The sequence below is a fragment of the Sinocyclocheilus grahami genome, unplaced genomic scaffold (genome assembly GCF_001515645.1).
Source record: "Sinocyclocheilus grahami isolate Dianchi unplaced genomic scaffold, SAMN03320097.WGS_v1.1 scaffold215.1, whole genome shotgun sequence".
NCBI classification, from domain to species: Eukaryota; Metazoa; Chordata; class Actinopteri; order Cypriniformes; family Cyprinidae; genus Sinocyclocheilus; species Sinocyclocheilus grahami.
Window position 1 is genome coordinate 2,405,963 of NW_015505394.1, and position 20,261 is coordinate 2,426,223.

Consider the following 20,261-nt stretch of genomic DNA (forward strand, 5'->3'; position numbering starts at 1 on the left):
TCAACGCACGTTAACATCGTTTATTTAAAAAAAGGTGCTGTAGTTTTTTTTTTTCCATCTGCCACTTCAAATGCTTGAGCACTCTAGTCAGGTGGATTTCTGATTGGCTGTCAATGCTTTTATCATCCGTCATCTGGAAAAATAAATGCTCTGAAAATGATTCCAACGATATTGTTGATATTGTCGTTATTTCTATAGTTGTGGTGTGGTCTTACCTATTTTCATAGAGTTAGAATGATTATTAAAACTTTAAAGTTATAGTTATCTTTATGGTTATCATCGTTGGTGTGAACTGGACTGTAAGGGGATTTCCTGTTGACATGGAAACCAGTACAGTGCTGTATAGTAATAGTGCTTGTTTGTATATAGTGAGGAGTGAAGAATAAGTGTTTCTATGGAAACAAATAGTTAGAAGGCAACAAATACCTGAAAGAAATAGTTCAGTCTTGAAACATAATGAAATAGAGTTGTGAGCTCATGTTACCTGATGGCTTTAAGTGTCAGTAAAAGCAAAAATGGGCCAGTGCCTGATTTCTTCCTATAATATAAAGTTCCAGTGTTCATAACATCCTGTTTTTGTGTTTTGCCATGTGACCTGAATCAAGACCGTAACACAAGACAATACAGTGATGTACAAATATTACCCTAGTTTTTAATGTTTAGGATATATTGAAGGACTTGTCCTTTTTTCAGCAGCCTTTAGTTTAAGACGCTGTAAAACAAACTTTGTAAAACAAAAAGCTAAACAAAATCACAAATGACCAAATTTAAAAAAGTAGATAGAGCATCTGTCTGAAAACACTGATGGAAACGAACAAAATAAAGCAAATATAGTGTGGTTAGACAACAAGATAAACAAGATCAAAATGATGTAGTCCATCATGAGCAGATAGAAGAGGTATCATTTAACATATTTGATGAGCTGCCTCACTGAACTTTTCTCACCTTTTCTCCTTCAAGGCCACGATGTTCCAGAGAAAGTATCTGTGGAGATCTACTGCTGTTTGAGGGGCAGCAGAAGTCCCATCAGCCCCCTCTGCAATTCAGGACAGCTCTCTCTGGAGTATATGCGGGATGAGGCACAAGAGGTGGCAGAGCAGCTGATGAACTTAACATCCAGCAGCTATCAGGATATCCTAAGGAAGTTCTGCCCAGAGAAAATGTTTTCATCTGAGACTAACCATTTAGACCAGACTGGCCAGCATGGGACAGATGGGATTTGTGATCCAAAGGAATTATTTCGATTGGAAAGCCTAGCAGAACAGGGGCTCAGTGTTTGTGAACAGGGGAATTTTAGCCAGATAGAAGCCTCAGGAACATCAGAGTTTAATCCAGAGCACAGATGCACAGTGGGACAACACAGTGCAGTTGATGAAAAAATTGCACAGGCCCTGGCTAACTTGCACTTTCTGGGATGGGACAGCCAAGCTGGACAGGAGAAGCAAGGTCAGTCATTTTCACTAGTACTGATAACCCTCATTTTATTCCTGTATGCTACAGCAGATACTGACCGTTATGTACAAATAGATTTGCCAAAGTCTTCAATCAAATTAGTTCTCAGAAAAAAGTGCACTTCAAAGCACCATAACCCAGACTGCCATTATATTCATGTGATTTATGTTTTGGAAACACAGATCACCTTTCTGAAACGTTTAGAGCCTCTTGTGATCTTCACAGAGGTGCCATTGCCATTTAAGAAACTGCTTGTAGACTGTATGAATTAGATTCTGATTGCATTATCCATATGGGTGTTTAACTCACTGTTGTAGGACAGATGTATGGAGCTCTGCACCATGTTTGTTATGGTTCGTTAGTGGAACACCGGATTAAATTCAACAGCACTTTAGTTATAGCTGAGTAACTCTAAGTAATAGTGTTTTGTGTTCACTTAGAAGCTAGACTCATCAAGGTGAATGGTTTTGAGTTCCTGGGCCAATGAATCTGTGCATAATATGTAATAATATAATATAATATGTAATAATATAATATAATTAGGGCTGCCACTAACGACTATTTACATATCGATTAATCTAAACGATTAATTTCCCATTAAAAAATCTAAAATTTTAAAGAACATTTTATTAAACTTGCAACTTTGCCATTCAGTAGTGTACCATAAAAAAGTATAAATGTAAACAAGCATTGACGAAATGTAAAACTAAAAGAGTAAAAATGTAAACAAACCTAATAAAAAAAGAAAATAATTACAAAAGTCTGAGAAAGTCAGCATGTTCTTAATGTCAATATATCCACATGTTCTGGGCTTCTTCATTACAGCTGTGAGTGCAACTACAAAGGGAAAAACTAAATCTGTTTCAATTAACCCCAACAGTTGGGTTTTCACATTAAATAAATGCAATGTTTAGAGTCCACTAGAATCATGTATTAAAATGTTATTATTAAAAGTTGTTATTATTATTAAACATTTTAAGTATTAAAAGTACTCTTAGAAATGTGTAAACAACAGATTTAAACAGACATCTCCAGCATGATGGAATTTTTTTTTACAGAGGACTTCAGTAGTGAAACTCCAAATGAAATTCAAATTTCTATGAAATCCTTTTTTTAAAGCAAAGTAAAGTGCAACATAGAGTGCAAGAAGCAAGTGTCCATCTCATAGTCCAAATCACTGAAATCAAAGTTCAGTATTATAGTGTAAGAATGACAACATGTCCACGTGTTCTGGTCTACTAATAATAAAATATTATAATTAATTTTTTTGGTAATAAAGAACCGCTGGTCTAGAACAATTCTTACAAATATAACACGACGTAACTGGGCGCCGTGGACAGACGCCGAATGGCGCCGCGGTGTGCCTACACTCATAGAAAATAATGTATTTGAATTTTAAAGCCGTGGCGATGCTATGCTTCTCGTCCGGTGCGCGACCGCCTGAAACGCAGTTTTTTTTTTTTCACCTCCGTGCCCAAACGTCTTTGTTTGGGCTTCCGAAAGCGCATGATGTCAGGAAACAGTGGTTGCAATTTACTTTTTAACTCTGTTCCTGAGCATTATAAACCCTATTTGCTATTGTGTGCTGCGCATTTTACTGAGGACAGCTTCCACAACACGAGTGAGAAGTGCCGGATTCCCAAAAGCTTTTGTTGAAAGACGGAGCAAGGGGGCGTGGCAGTACTGAAACACCGTCTAAGCTGTTCGCCAATCACAACGCACTGGGACAGCTAACCAATCACAACACATTTTGTTTTTCGAAAGGGGGACCTTCATCAAAGCTGGAACTAATCGAGCCGTTTGTTGCAGGCTGGCGAGAAAGGTATTTTAATAATGGAAATTATGTGGAAAATAATGCGTTTTTCGAACCACCAAGCATGAGAGCATGCTCTAGTACACCCCCAAAACAAAATCAAGACTTTGTAAAAGAGCATAATAGGACCCCTTTAAAATACATATATAATAGCAACGAGGCAATAATAATTAGTTCAAATAAAGTATCAAAAGCAATAAATCATATGGTTTTATTGAACAAAACTGTTAAAAGAGCCACTGATCTATATATAATTATAAAATAATATGATATAATCTCTATTATAGATCAGTGAATAGAGCTAATGTACATTACGCATTACAACACAGGCCTGCAGAGGGCGCCAAAGGCCTGACGATTGTTTTTACACATTACTGTGCGATCTAATACTTGTTTAATAAAGCATCAATTAATTCAAATGTCCACTTAATCCTTAATATTTGGCCATTTCTTTAGGACAGAAATGCTATAGCCACTGTAATTTAATGAATATGTGGACATCAAAACGTGTAAATTCAGATTGAGGGTTTGAGCTTTTATTTTGAAACCGCGAGATAATGATGTATTCTCCTGTGTTTGCGTGGATTTATAAATGATTTACTTTACAAATCTGATGAAATGGCGCGCGTTGGGTTCCCAGATGAACGTTATAATAAACCCAAACTCACAACAACATGCAGAGATGGAGTTTGAGCCGCTCCACACATGTAAATGATAACAGTTCCTGTGGAACAGCATTTACTGTGAACGGAGCCGCTGTGAGATGCACGTACGTAACCTACACACCTATAACTACATCACATATAATTATTTAATTACATCGTAGCGTTTGTGAATTCACAGTTATGCTTAATTATGATTTTTAAACGGGTTTAATATATCATGAGGCCTTGGAAAACAGTCTAATAATCACTGATCTATAGAGAATCATATAGATCAGTGCTAATAATGTGTTTTATGGATTCTCGTCCATGTAATGCACCACTTCTGGTATTTTGCCGGTTAGTCAACGCAGGCAAAATTAAGTCGAGGATTCTTAAAAATCAAATAGTCCAATAGAATCGACGAATCGCGACAGCCCTAAATATAATATAATATAATATAATATAAAACTGACTTTGTCATCAACATTTTCTGCTTACCTTGGACCTGTAGAGGTGAATCAGTGTTCTCTTTCTGTATTGTAGTCTGGCAGGAAAAGTTATTAGAATGACTCAACCCATTGAAATTTAACATAAACAGGTTTTAACCAAGGCACATTTTAAGGAATTTGGATCATCCATTACAGAAAGAATTTCAGTTGTTGCCCTCAGGGTGTCGTTTTAGGGTACCTGGTGGAAGAACAAAATGTTTTAATGTTTTATTTTTTTCAGTATTGGTTTGATGAATTCTTAGCTTAACTTTAACTTAATGGATTTCCAATTTGAGGAAACACTGTTGCATCAGAGAAGGTTATCAGGATGAGTGTTAGGAGCATGCTTCTCATGTGACAGACAGCCAATATTAACAAACAGTGATATAGACTAAAAGAGTAAACGATAATTTGAGTCTTGTTGGCCAGAGCACAGTTTCAGCATGACCATTTAACTCCTGGAATATTGTTGATGGAATATTTTATTTCAAATACAAGATCTGTGTTTCTTTGTATTAAAAAAACTGTATAATTTCAGAATATTCTGAAATGAAAATAATAATGCCATATATGTTCTTCTCTTGAATATAACAATATTTTTGTGTGTGTGTGTGTGTGTGTGTGAAATACAGTGCAGTGTAGTAGTTGTTATGGTCTGGAGCTCTGTCTAAGTGAGAATGGATACTGTGTCCATTCCATTATGGAACATTAACTAATTTCTTGAACAGTGAGAAGGGAAAGAGATTTAAAGAATGTCTCTAGTGCACACAGGGCCCCTTACATAACACTAGCAATTGTTTGCGGTAAATTGCACAGCTGAATTAGTGTTCATTTCATTGCTTTGTCTGCAGAACGGTGTGTCAGCTTTAATTAATGACAGCACTCTTTAGCAACATTCTTGCTAGTCTCAGGGAAAGTAACACCAATTTATCTCACAAGTGTTACTGCTTGTTTTGAGTGCATCAAAACAACCTGGACATTCACATATTGGATATGAATATGTTTATCTAATCATTTAAATTTGTTGCATTCCCCTGAGAACTATTGTTGTTGGCAGTTTGCTGAGTTAAACAGCTTTAGCACGCTGCACTTTATACATTTCACAAACAAAACAAATCAAGCAACAGCAATCCTTTATCTCTCAAACAAACTGGTTCGGTTTCTGCAACTTCTTGCAAAATATATAAGTGACATGCTTGCAGAAATTTTAAACCGAGAGCAGTGTGATTTAGCTATGGAAATGTTGCCTCACCTCGCTTTTAAATCTAAACAGCAGTTTGACTACCACCATCAATATGAGCAAAGAGTCATAGACATCTATTCAGTCATTTACTGTGTGTGTGTGTGTGTGTGTGTGTGTGTGTGTGTGTGTGTGTGTGTGTGTGTGCGTGCGTGCGCTGTGTTTTACAAACACACCAGTCCGGTTTAGAGTCCCCTCTTTAGATGGTCTATCAACACCCAGTAACTTGTCCTCAGTTCCACTGAACCAGGACAAAGAAAATAATCCCACACTTATACAAGGCTTTATCAACTTGATTCTTTATATCCTGAACCTCCTGAATTTCATTCATATGAAGATGAACTGATTGTTTATGATGAGTCCACTTGATGGAATTGAATTTGCATTTGCTGTGTGAGTTTGAGCATTGTGATAACCTGATGAGCAGATTTTGACTCAGTTCTAGACATATTACCCTTAAATATCTGTGGCTTACACATACTTATGGGAAACACTAAAACAATAAAGAGGAAAACAGAAAGGGTGCCACATTCACTGTAGTTTGAAGGCCAGATTGGATTAAATATTTTTTCCTCAAATCATCCAAAAGGCTTACTGGACTCCTCCATGGACCGTATTCAACCCTTGGGCCCTGTCTTTGACACCCCTTCATAATACATCTCAGACACCATGCACAAAGTTCTTGCCATAAGTGTTTGTCTCCCTACCGCATGTTTATGACCAGATGTGTACCACACAGAGATTAGCTGTCTGTTTGAACTCTAAACCATTGATGTGGATGTCCACAAGGTTATTATGGTCCATTTTTTTCGACAGTGTTATACCTGTTATCAGACTACTGCTTGTTTGCATAAAGCACAAAGCACAGATGGGCTTGCATGCAAATAACAAAACAACATCTTGTGTGTATTTTAGAACTTGTACACTAATGTGCCAGTTGGACTCCTGATTTCTTATAACTGTAGATTTTTTTTTTTTCCCTCCAATTTGACAGAATCTCCCTTTTGAGCACGCAAAAGGCTTTCTTTTAGAGCTAATTAAAGTAGTTTTATTTATTCAAAATAACCAAAATTTGTGTGTGATTTAATATACTGTGTGTATTCTTCAATAAAAACAATATTTATTGAGGTGAAAAAAGATTAATGATTTCAATTTATATATATATTATATATAGGAGTTCTGCTTATATTATATACTGTAGAGGGCCTTCAGATATTGTGTATGGTATATATTGTGCAGCCTTCAAGCCAAAAAGATTGAGAGCAAGTGCTCTACAGGGTTTTGAATGCAGTTATGCCCTAGTATATTGAAAAATAAATATTACGCAGTGGACTAAATCTGTGGGTGGAATAAAAGAGAACTTTGTCGTGCATCACTGAAAAGCATGCCAAACTCTCTTCAAATCACAATATCATTTCCACACATACTACAACTCCTTTTATACTTGTACACCTTATAAATAGCTAATGTCTCCCAATTTGGGAAATTAATACATAGAAATAAATAGAAAGTTAAAATAGAAATATTAATCTGCCTTTCTTAATTGGAAAAATAAAGCTGCACATTATTTTTCCAAGTCTGATCGCTTATCATTCTCTGTCTCTTTTAGATCTCCTTTCCAGGGAAATGCCTCTACATGTGGCCATGATTTTGGGGTTCCCCCACCTCAGTCACTTCCTCCTCCAGGAGTCAGAAAGTCAGAGGATGATTCCCATCGTCGACAAGGAAGGACATAGTCCTCTCACACTGGCTCAGAAGCACAGAGACCCGACGCTCATCAGCGCTCTAACAAAGTGAGTCACTCCGTCCAGCCTGACACAATGCACTATAATTAGATTACATCTGAAAAAGATCCATTAATCACTGATGTGTCACCTCAGTCATTGATATAGCGTACAGTAGGGCTGAGTTTAATGTGTCTTATGACTGTGTTATGATCAGTCCCAAAAATAGCAGTGCGTGGTGGCCAGTGTGGATGTGTCAGATATGGACTGACGGCTCTCACCAGCTCCGTATCTGCCCTGTCACTGAATCTATTAGTCTGACTGTGAAAAACGGCACACGGATAGATGCGCCACACAGCATCGAGCTGTACAGAGAGAAGAGCAGAGCATCGGATACACTTGCAAGGGTGAGTCTGCATTTGCATACAGGCGTGGACAGGACGAAGCAGAGTCCAGCCCGGGGTCGTCACTTGTGGTTGCCGCAAGCCCTCCAGATGCTCTTTCGTCGAATCCGCCGGCCATGCGGTTCTCAAGCCCGTCGCCTCAGCTCACTCTAGCCCTCCGGCCGTTCCTCACTCTAGCCCCGGCTTCTGCTCACTCTAGGCCGCCGTGTGTGACGCTGTGTTTTGTTGTGAAAGCGAAAATACTTTGTTTGGCCTTCCAAAAATGGACACGACTAAAAATCAGTGGTTAAGTTGTATTTACAACACTGTTCCAGAACACTTCAACCCAAATATTCAGATGTGTGCAGCACATTTTATGGAGGACTGTTTCCTGATCCTGGTAGAGTAGACTACAATGCCAGCTGTTCTGACTCACAGATTGTAAGTAAGTTTTTTATATATAAAGAATTTGCCACTGACGATTCAAACACGAATTTTGAGCAGTATAGAGTAGCGCTTGTTGTTTGTCATTTCTCCGATCACAAATGCAGACATGGTTTTATGTTTTATGCGATGCAATGCAACGCGTAAAAAGACAGTATAAGTCATTATAATCCATAATTATGTCCCCACTGGATGCAACAAATGCCTCGTTTATAATGGGTTTTCATGTTTTTGAATCATCGCTCCGGCCTGACAGGGCATCATCACGGTATGGTAAGGGGCGTAACATTTCTGTCACACGCTTGAGGTATTCGGCCAATCATAATGCACTGGATAGCTGGCCAATCACAGCACACCTTGCTTTTCAGACCGATGAGCTTTGTAAAATTCGGCGCGTTTCAGAAAGGCGGGGCATAGAGGAGAAACAATAATGTACAGTATGTGGAAAATAATGTGTTTTTTTAACCTTAAACCGCATAAACACATTTCATTACACCAAATACACAAAATAATGTTCTTTTTAGCAACATCATATGACCCCTTTAACACAAATTTCAAGGAAACTTTCTTTGTTTGATTTTCACTGTTTGTGACTCTCTGAAGATCTTGGACTTTATTTAATCTCTGCCTAAAAAAGCGGTGTGTAAGGAATAGGAAATTACATAGATTTTTGACTAAGCTTAACAGTAAGCTTTTCTGATTCTTTTCTGCTTTTTGCTCTTATAAAGTTTTACCAGTTAAAAGTAAACTGTATAATTTCTACGCCATTACAGAACATTGAAAAACTGATGACTGTTTTTAAACAGCTTCTGAATACAAATTTCAAACACTCCCCCAATTTGCTGGTGATTGAGTTCAAAGGTTCAGGGTTCAGCTGGTTAGACTTGTTAGCCTCTGCTGGTACATGCTGTAACTACACCATCTGCACCCCAAAATCATCTTTCTCTATTGGCAGTTATTCAAAAGAACTCAAAGTTAGTTGTATATTCAGAGTAAATATATGGGTAATATTAATTTTAGAATGTAATAAATATTTTATGTGCTTACCATACGATACGGAAAATAAAGTATTATAAAACTCCAGGTGAAATAATCCCCAGTTTGAAATACACCCCTCAGCTGTCCACCCCTCTCTCTAACTTTCAGTTTTACAAGTCTATAAATGACTAAAGTCATAACTTTGGAAACTTTTATTGCAGTTTACAGTATTGTTTACAGATATTGCTTTGAGCGGCAGACTGGTATTTCTCATATAACAACTGTTGGCAGACAGAACAAGATCAGCAGAGAGATTACAAGTGCTGTAAATCATGTACCTGTGAGGTTTCTCAAAACTGTTTTCATATGTAATAATTATACATAGTTTAGTAAGTACATGTAAAGTACCATTTAAAAGTTTGGGGTTAGCAAGTTTAAAAAAAAAAAATGTTTTTGAAATGTCTCTTATGCTCATCAAGAATGCATTTATTTGATCAAAAATATATATATTTTAACTGTCATTACAGTTTTCTATTTTAATATGTTTAAAATGTAATTTATTCCTGTCACTTTTGATTTATTGCATCCTTGCTAAATAAAAGTATTAATTTAAAATAGAGTTAAAAGAGTTCATCAAAATGAGATTTTTCAAATGATGTAAAACACAAAAACATGTGATTCTATATCAGAGCTGACAGTGTAAAATACATTACAGGTGGGGCAACTAAGTGAGGGAAGCGTGCGCAGATCTGATGTATGTGACACAGGTAATAAACCAGAGCTCATTTCAATGTGTTTTACCTCAATACACAGACTAAAATATCTGTCAATTTTTTTGCCCATGTTAGCAATAATGAACTGTTAAACTAAAATGTTCAGCTGGAATCTGGGATTTCAACTGATATTTGTGGGTTTCTGAAAATTAGATATAAGCCATGTGGTGAGAGTTCAAACTCCACAAGATCAATCCTGGCCATAATGGTCTTTTCATTATTTTTCACTTTATTTTATTCCTCCTGTCTCCTGTCTTGGGTTTATTTTATGACTAAAAGTCATAGTCATTCTATATTTTGCTCTCGCCAAGATCTTATCACGTTTCATCCTGCTGTTGTGATCAATTTTCTTCTCTTGTGGCTCTCACTTACCCTCAGTCCTCCTTCTGTTATTCCACTTTTTCTTTTTCTCTGTCTCTCACTCTCCTTTCCCTCTAGATGACCCCAGCTCTCCCCACACCGACTCTCTCTGTCTCTCTCTGTCTCTCTCTCTCTCTCTCTCTCTCCCTGTCACTGAGAGTTAGGTCTGGCAGGGTTGTTAGAGTACATTGGGTGAATTTGGCTCAGTCAGGAGGACATTGTGGTAGAATGTGGGATGAGGAGTACACATACACTAATACACACACACATACACAGAGCAGTCTTTGTGAGGGACCTCCGGCTGGTTTCCCAAACATGTCCAGTATGAGGAGACGCATTCCTCCTGGGTGGGCTGAGAGACAGAGACACTATATGTTTGGGAGGGCTAAGAGAGGACAAAATGAGATAAATAATCTGCCTACAGTTCGACTGATCAAGAAAAAATGGCATGATGTAAACGCCAGAGAGAGACACAGAGAAATTGCAAGCTTGCTGTGTTGACAGCAGGAGCCTCGGCGGGTTTAGCCTCTGTGACCCTGTGAACTTGTTCAGACACTTCCTGTCACTGCTCACCATGGTGATAGGTGTCTCGGTTTTCCAACCGAAAGGCTTGTTTGTGCTCAAGTTTGCAATTGCATAGTGGAAATCAATTTTCATGTTGTATTTGTTGTTTCTGCTCCTCAGATCTGAATAGCCAACTGAGAATCGAGGATGAAACCCTGGTGGATAGTGTGAGTGGAGTTATTTCTGTGCGTGAGTCTGTCTCAGTCAATTCCTGGAATCAGAAACACAATAATGGATCACTTAGTCTTCTTTAGACCTGCCATATGTGCTCTTGTAGTGTTTTTCTCTTTGCTAGTGGACAGATGTTCATGCCTGCGTTCTTATTTTGGTCTGTTTTCGTTCTTGAAAACGATTGAATTGTCGTGTGTGAGTGTGTTTTTGTCGTTTTGTTTTTCAGGTCTTTGAAGAACAGCTTGTTCTCTGTCTGGATGAAGAGGATGAAGATCTAAACACATTTAACTCAGGTACACATGCATACGTCCGAAAAATAGATTTTATTCAGCAAGGATGAAATAAAAAAAAAACAAAGGCGACAGTGAAGACCTTTATAATGTTACAAAAGATTTATATTGAAGATAAATGCTTTTCTTTTGAACTCTTTATATATATATATATATATATAAACAAAAACAATGAATGCATCACAGTTTCCACAAAAATATTAAGCACCACTACTGTTTTAAATATTGATAATAAGAAATGTTTGAGCACCAAATCAGCATATTAGAATGATTTCTGAAGGATCATGTGACACTGAAGACTGGAGTAATGCCTGCTGAAAATTCAGAAGGAACAGGAACATGTTTAATTTAAGAGGATTCTTTGAGGTTAGAGCAAAATCATGTTCATTCAAAACAGACATCTTGTGTTTTTAATCATTCTCTCAGTGTATTTCAAGTACAAAGCAGCAGGCGCTGGCAACGGAACATACTCATTTTCCATCTAAATTAAATTGTGCAGACCTTCTGTTCAGTGTTCGTTGATTAGTTTCATGTCATTGTTGCTCAAGGGGAAAAAGTGCCTTCTGGATTTCAGACGCTGCCATTGCTCTTATGGATCTGCTGTCCTTGATTCAAAAAGTGCAATTTTTAGTTTTTCTTTCTTTTCTTTTCTTTTCTTTTCTTTTTTTGAGGAAGATACCAAATCAGCATATTAGAATGATTTCTGAAGGATCATGTGACACTGAAGACTGGAGTAATGCCTGCTGAAAATTCAGAAGGAACAGGAACATGTTTAATTTAAGAGGATTCTTTGAGGTTAGAGCAAAATCATGTTCATTCAAAACAGACATCTTGTGTTTTTAATCATTCTCTCAGTGTATTTCAAGTACAAAGCAGCAGGCGCTGGCAACGGAACATACTCATTTTCCATCTAAATGAAATTGTGCAGACCTTCTGTTCAGTGTTCGTTGATTAGTTTCATGTCATTGTTGCTCAAGGGGAAAAAGTGCCTTCTGGATTTCAGACGCTGCCATTGCTCTTATGGATCTGCTGTCCTTGATTCAAAAAGTGCAATTTTTAGTTTTTCTTTCTAATCTTTTCTTTTCTTTTTTTGAGGAAGATTTATAGGCAAGGAAGGACAGAAGATAGAACTCTTTTCTTTTGAAACAGCTTTGGCCCCTTCAACCCAACTACCCTCTCACACAGACATGCACATTCACAGTTTCAACTGTAAAATCGAGGCAGGAATGTTAACAAGCTTAGATTTTTGAACTTGAACGTGTTCCTCATCCTAATACAGATGCTCTCACTGATTTCTCCCAGTTACCTTGTTCATGTAGCAAAATGCTTCCCAAACAGGTCTGTGTTACCTGAGGGGTTATTTCTGTAGGTTTTAGGGGTCTTTGGATAGATTTATTTGGTTAAACCTAGAAAAAAAGACTAATAATTGTGATTAATCTCATGAGTTTTTTCTTCTTTTTAAGGAAAGAAAATGTAGGAAAGTAGTACATTTTAAATTAAATTAAATGTTAAAATGAACAAATTGCACCACACAAAAGATGAAAATGCCTTGAGTTTGATTAAATGACTTTGGGTTGATCAACCTTGAGCTGATCTTCTGATCTTTGATGATTATAAAATATTTATTCATTTGTTCATTCACACTCACATATGCAACCCATTCTCATAATCTGAGCTATATTGAGCTATCATTTCCTTTTTTCTCGTTTTAAACACAAGCTCAGTCTCTCACACGCAGACGGTTAGCCACTAAAAACTCTGAGAAAGGCAGAGGGAGGAGAAATCTGGGGTTGAGAGAGCCCAGATTTCATGAGAGACTAAAACAGTCACACTCCACAGAAAAGAGCAGGCCGACTGGAAGCAAACTCTTTTGGAGGTCTCTATTTAAACTGAATGGACAATTCCGCTGTTGTAGAAGTAAAGGAATATGAACACGGACGAAAGGATATAAGAAAAAAGGAATTAAATCTGACATTTTTGTTTACTCACCTTCACCGATCAGGAGATCTGTCTTCATAAGGAGGATTTTCTGAAGAGCTACACACAGACATATATAATTATTGAGTTGCAGCAGACTTATGGTACCATTTAAAAATCCTAACCTGTGAAATATAAGTCTTTTGTTGGTTTTTGAGACCTTTGGTGAACTGAATGAGTCTGCTGTTTGGATTACTAAAATTCCGCTGTTGTAGAAGTAAAGGAATATGAACACGGACGAAAGGATATAAGAAAAAAGGAATTAAATCTGACATTTTTGTTTACTCACCTTCACCGATCAGGAGATCTGTCTTCATAAGGAGGATTTTCTGAAGAGCTACACACAGACATATATAATTATTGAGTTGCAGCAGACTTATGGTACCATTTAAAAATCCTAACCTGTGAAATACAAGTCTTTTGTTGGTTTTTGAGACCTTTGGTGAACTGAATGAGTCTGCTGTTTGGATTACTAGAGCCCATGTTCCCGCTGAAGGATGGATACATACACACACTGAGTGGTTCGCTAACAGAGACTGAATGTCCACCACATGCAGAGAGTAATCCATCTCGTCTCAGGCACACACACACACACCTGGCTGTAATACTGCTTTTTAAAAGTTCCTGGCTAGTGGTGACTTGGCTTTTTAACTAGTAGACTTACTGTGTGTTGTTGCGCTTGTGTTGTATTTCAGTGGGTTTGATTTTATGAATTGGGTCTGTGTCAGATTCAGTTGTGCTGTTGAATTTAAGTGGGGTACTTTTTGTATAGTTGGGTTAGGATTGACTTTATGGGATTTGAGGTTGATTTGGTGTTAATTTGTATCTGTGAGGGGCTGGGTTTTTTCTAGGTTTAGGTTTTATTTTGTTGCAGATTGAAGTTTAATTTCAATGTCATGCTAATATAAATTGATATTTTATTATATACAGGTACAATAATATTACTGATATATTTTTAGTTATCATTAGCTATCAGCTCAGCATGACTAGTGTCGATTTTTCAGTAATGTCATGTTTTAAATAGAGATTTTAGAACATGTTCTAGATTATACTGTGAGCCACCACTCTGGGATTGGCTTGGGATTGTTATTAAAATTAATTAATGTTTGTTGCAAGTCAGTTTGGCCCACCCTTGTACTGTTTTTGAGGCGATACATGACTCATTCCTGCCTGTGAGAAGTTGCATTACAAATTAGGTTGCTTTGCATCATGAATTAATGAAAAAATAATTATGGTGATTTGTTCCACGTTGAAATTGCAGTTTGCTTCATTATTTGTTTATAAAGATTAAGAGGAGGTGTGTGTCCTTTTGCATCCCAGGACCTCATGGGGTTTTATTAGCATTTATGGTTAATGATTCCTAAACCTTGGCTGACCTTTCAGATTCCTACAGACACCTTAGTTTGAAAATCCCTCCGTCGTGCTCTCCCAGGTCCAGTTTGAGTCCTGACTCTGCCTGCAACAAAAAAGTGAGAGTATAGAGTGTCAAGACTGAGCCCACCTTCTCCAACACGCGCACAAACACTCGCGGACTCATCTCCTCAATGCTTATCTGAGGAATCTGCATTTTTTAGATAGGTGTTCTCAAACTCCTGCGTAACTCCTTTGTTGATTTTACTGTTATGTGTTTCACAAAACGGAGCAGTTGAGGAAAATTAAAAACATGGACTCTGATTCAGACTCTCCGTTTAACTACTCATGGCCATCCTTCCCAAAGATGAGAATCCGGAGACGGACATCAAAAATTTTGTTATTGACCAAATACTTATTTTCCACCATAATTTGCAAATAAATTCTTTAAAAATCCTACAATGTGATTTTCTGGATTTTTTTTTCTCATTTTGTCTCTCATAGTTGAGGTATACCTATGATGAAAATTACAGGCCTCTCTCATCTTTTTAAGTGGGAGAACTTGCACAATTGGTGGCTGACTAAATACTTTTTTTCCCCACTGTATCTAAATGAGTAAAGTGTGTGTGTGTGGAGTTGACATTAGTATCTGGTATTTCCATTGTTGTTGGAAGGCCTTCACATGCATCCATCATGACGGGATGCCCTTGCAAGTTATCGGAATTTTCACTTTAACATACACACTCATCTTTACCAAGACACACACAGATAGATGATCATGTGCCAACAAATACATACCTTTCCCTTGAACATTCATCTTGATGTGTTTGTTTGACAATGTCGGTGGAAGTTTTTGTCATGTGAATGGATAGGTACATGTGTAAGTTTGTGTTTCCGCACATAGCTGTAAAGGTCATTGCAAGTGTGTGTGTGAGAGGCTGAATGTCTGTTTCTTCTATGTTCTTTACACACTGCACCACTTTGACTGCATTGGGACCACAAATTTTGTGTGTTTGCCCAGAAGATAATTTATTATTCAGAGGTTTCTTCTTCATAGTTTATAATGTATTAATGGAGTTCTCAGATATGTATTTAAGATAATAGCAGATTTGCTTAAGTTGGTCACTTTGTTGTATTCCTCATTTCTAAATCACTTTAAAATGATAAATAGAAGTGGTAAAAGTAAAAGGATAAAAATGTCTGCTAAATGAAAAATTATAAATGATACTGTGTGAGAAATAATTATAGTTTTTTGGATCTCTTTTGGATAAATGCACAGAGACGCATAGAGTTAACTGTGCAAAAGGAAAGCAAAAGCCTCCTTAAAAATAAAAATTCACCGGCCATATGAAGGCCATGCTGTTGTGCTATTTTCTATTTTCTATTTTACTGGTTTCTTCTGCCATCTTGGCATTCAGAGATTGTCAAAACACTTACGCACACACACAACATTTTCCAGAGAACAGAACAAAGGCAGTAGAATGTAAAGTGACAGCTGTTATTCACATTAATGTTTTTATTAGTTAACTTTTAAATATCACTGACTCTGCATTTCCATCCAGTTTTATTGACACACACACACATCAGTTTGACAGTGTGCTTTGTTTTGACAGAGAAGCTGTGTTCCTCTCCTGGCTCCTGCACTCCACTTCACCTCAGTTCCTCAGACACTGCTGCCGTCAGGCTCATGGCCATGCTCAGAGGCTCCGCTAAGGTCAGACGCCACACATATCGCTACTCCTACAAATCAGCTCACTCAGTATGCCAGATCTACAGACACTCAGCTGTAACATTTTTAATCCAAATCCCATCTCCTCCCTTCACTTTACTGCCTTTATCTTGTGATTGATCTCTGTGAAAGTCTTGGGGAAAGTCTTTATTTGATCTTGGCACATTGTAGCCTGAATCTTAAGCCACAACTCTTCAACTGCCACAGAAGTCTTTAGTTTGACATGAATCAAGGCACTGTGGTTTATGAGACGCCAGGCTTTGTGTAATGGATAGTTCACCCAAAACAAAAAAATGTGTCATCACTTACTCACCCTCATGTCCTTCCAAACCTGTATGATTTTATTTCTTCCGTTTAACACAAAAGATATTTTGGAAAATGTCTCAGTGTTTTTTGTGCATACAAAAGTCAGCGGGGACCAGTAATGTTTTGGACCGCATTGACTTTCACTGTATGGACAAAAACGGTTGAACATTTTTTCAGAAGAAAGTAAGGTACAGGTTTTTTCACTTTTCATGAGGGTGAGAAAAATGTTTAATCTTTATGTGAACTAACCCTAGTAAGTCACTACATTACTTTTGTCATTTTCTTAGTACATGAAATATTTGTTTTCTCTTCTGATGTAGGACAATGACCTCAATATGAAGTACGCTGTTACAAGTGTCACAGAGGACAGTTCTGGGACAGATAGTGGTGTGTGGCCAATGTCAGATACAGGGGTCTTGTCACCAAGGACTATAGATATGCCTCCAGCTATTAAAGATGATGAAGGTCAGAGAGGACGGCAGCATGCTTCTCGTTCTTTCTCTCCCACCACTCCAGCGGGACTGATGCTGGATAGACTCATGCGTGCCACACGACCTGCTGAACTGACATATGACAGCTCAAGCTCACCTACAGAGCCATGTGACCTAAGGTAAGCATGCTAACATTGATGTTTTGTTGTGACAGTCAGTTAATCGCAGGTGGTGTTTGAAATTTGACACTATACACTTTATACACTACCGTTTTGGGTTGGTAAGATTTAAAAAAAAAATAAAACATTTATTAAGTACTTTTATGAAGTACATTATGCTCACCAAGGTTGCATGTATGGGGAAAAAACACTTTAACCTATATTTCCGTGTCATATGGTCATTCAGAAATCATTCTAATATGCCGATTTGGTGCTCATGAAACATTTCTTCTTATTATCAATATTGAAAACTATATTTTTGTAGAAATCATGATTTTTTTTTAAAGTTCAAAAGAACAGCATTTATTTGAAATGTAAATCTTTTGTAGGATTATAAATGTCTTTAATGTCACTTTTGATGAAGTTAATGCATTCTTGCTGAATAAAAGTATCAATTTCTTTCCCAAAAATTTCCAACCCCAAACTTTTGAGTAGTAGTTTATGTCCTCGGTTTATACTTCATAGTTATTTGAAGTAGCCAAATCAGGCACAGTTTGCATGACCTGAGAAAATAACTCATACATTAAATGCAGGTTCACTTACAGCGAGAATAAACATGGTTTGTGCCGACCACATGTGTTTTGCGCAATGAATTCTTGGCTGCTGAGAGCATGAACCCATCACTGTTCTGAAAACATTTTAAGGACATTTTGTTTACTTGTGTACAATAAATTTAGTTTTGTTATTTACATTTACATTATATTTACATTTTGGTATTTAGCAAACGCTTTTATCCAAAGCGACTAACAAATGAGGACAATAGAAGCAATCAAAACCAACAAAAGAGCAATAATTTACAAGTACTATATTAGTATATTATTATAGTGTTATATTTCAATTTCACAAAGAAACGTGCAGTATTAGTCCAAGCAATAATAAAAGGACACATTTAATTTATAATTTGTCTTAAATCTCTCTCTTTTTTTTTTTAAATCGTGAATCGAATCGAATCGTGAAATCAAAATCGTGAATCGAATCGTATCGTATCGTGAGTTGAGTGAATCGTTACATCCCTAAAAGCAGGAATGCAGTTTTTATGCAAAAGCCCAGAATCAGTTTGAAATTTTTTTTCCATGATTTAAAACATTTGTGATATTGCTGTGATATTTCCCTGCGCAATGAATTCTTGGCTGCTGAGAGCATGAACCCATCACTGTTCTGAAAACATTTTAAGGACATTTTGTTTACTTGTGTACAATAAATTTAGTTTTGTTATTTACATTTACATTATATTTACATTTTGGTATTTAGCAAACGCTTTTATCCAAAGCGACTAACAAATGAGGACAATAGAAGCAATCAAAACCAACAAAAGAGCAATAATTTACAAGTACTATATTAGTATATTATTATAGTGTTATATTTCAATTTCACAAAGAAACGTGCAGTATTAGTCCAAGCAATAATAAAAGGACACATTTAATTTATAATTTGTCTTAAATCTCTCTCTTTTTTTTTAAAATCGTGAATCGAATCGAATCGTGAAATCAAAATCGTGAATCGAATCGTATCGTATCGTATCGTGAGTTGAGTGAATCGTTACATCCCTAAAAGCAGGAATGCAGTTTTTATGCAAAAGCCCAGAATCAGTTTGAAATTTTTTTCCATGATTTAAAACATTTGTGATATTGCTGTGATATTTCCCCATAGTTGGAGGAGCATTTGTGCCAAACACAAAATGTATGAATTATTTACAAAATGTAAGTGATGCTCGTCTTACTCACAGTGGTTGTTGAGAATTTTTAGAAGTCTAATCCTCTCTCTAAGCCCGAGTCTGGTGGCCTTGGAAATGGACAGCGAGGAGGATGATGATGATGACATTTTAATGAAGAAGCCCCTCCCCCAGCCACAGCCTGAGCTCAAAAACAGCACAGATGATCAGGTTATATTTGGCCCTGCCCCTGATCTTACCTGCATGCGATCTCACTCCGCCTCCTCTGCCTGTAACCCCACCCCTGCAAAGGTACCACACCTATTTCCCTGGTTCCCTAGAGTGAGGCAAACTATGCACAGATACAGATATCTGACTACAGCTACTACACATGATGGTCATTACTACATTTGTGAGCACTGTGAGATGGAAACTCAGTGAAAATGTTAATTATTTATTTTTTCAGGATATTGAGCAGGGCATCCGTCTCCGTTCGTATTCCTACACCTCCCCCAAAATCAGCCTGCTGCCTCCACGATTTAGTAGGGATGCCCAACCTCCACCTACCGACCTCAACCAGGGTCAGATCCTTTAACTTTTCACCTTAAACCTCTCACTTAATTTACATTTTGTCCCAAATGATGTGTGTTTTTGCCAAGGTTAGCATTTTGCAGGGTCAGGTGACAGGAAGTCGAGTCAAATATGAATCACAGGGCATAAACAAAAGTCCTTTTATTCTGAGATATTTATATTGCATATCAAGTTACTGAAAACATCATCTGTTTCTTTCTTCTCATTGCTGGGAGTGACTGAGCACTCGTTTCCTGTCTAGTCTGTTTTAAGCATGATGAGCTTTTAAGGGATGATAGGATTTGTAACTCATTTAAAATCTTTTTCATTAAAAATTTTTTTTATAGCAAGATCAGAACGTTTATTTATATATGACCTGTTTGACACTCATATCACCCCGTCACACTGTAATTGTAAGCAGTGCATGTTTATGTCAGACCCTAATGGTTAAAGCATTCACACAGTGCATTGTGCAGTAAATCAAAATCCAGATCAGTTAAGTGGTTTATTGTTGTACTTTAGGGTTTGTGTTCTGTTTTGTGTAGATTAATTTCCATTTGGATGTAAATCAAGCAAATTTTACTTTACAAAATATGTCAATTATATTTAATAATGGTCAAGTTCACAATCACAGACACTCCCAATAATGATTTAGAAGTTACTTCAACGTAATATTCAATGTGGCAACCCAGAAAAGTTTTTATT

General features: G+C 37.1%; 1 protein-coding gene across 5 annotated transcripts in view; it reads left to right on the forward strand.

Moving 5' to 3' along the window:
* The window catches only part of LOC107596179 (rho guanine nucleotide exchange factor 28-like), an 83,454-nt gene that overhangs the window by 30,405 nt on the left and 32,788 nt on the right, over positions 1-20,261 (forward strand). For all 5 annotated transcript variants that reach the window (XM_016286855.1, XM_016286857.1, XM_016286856.1 and 2 more), the window contains exons 4-13: positions 961-1,446; positions 7,247-7,430; positions 7,579-7,768; positions 9,882-9,933; positions 10,984-11,030; positions 11,261-11,327; positions 16,265-16,365; positions 17,007-17,296; positions 19,103-19,298; positions 19,453-19,567. In XM_016286855.1, coding sequence (XP_016142341.1) covers positions 961-1,446; positions 7,247-7,430; positions 7,579-7,768; positions 9,882-9,933; positions 10,984-11,030; positions 11,261-11,327; positions 16,265-16,365; positions 17,007-17,296; positions 19,103-19,298; positions 19,453-19,567 — 1,728 coding nt within the window. The remainder of the gene's footprint in view (positions 1-960; positions 1,447-7,246; positions 7,431-7,578; positions 7,769-9,881; positions 9,934-10,983; positions 11,031-11,260; positions 11,328-16,264; positions 16,366-17,006; positions 17,297-19,102; positions 19,299-19,452; positions 19,568-20,261) is intronic.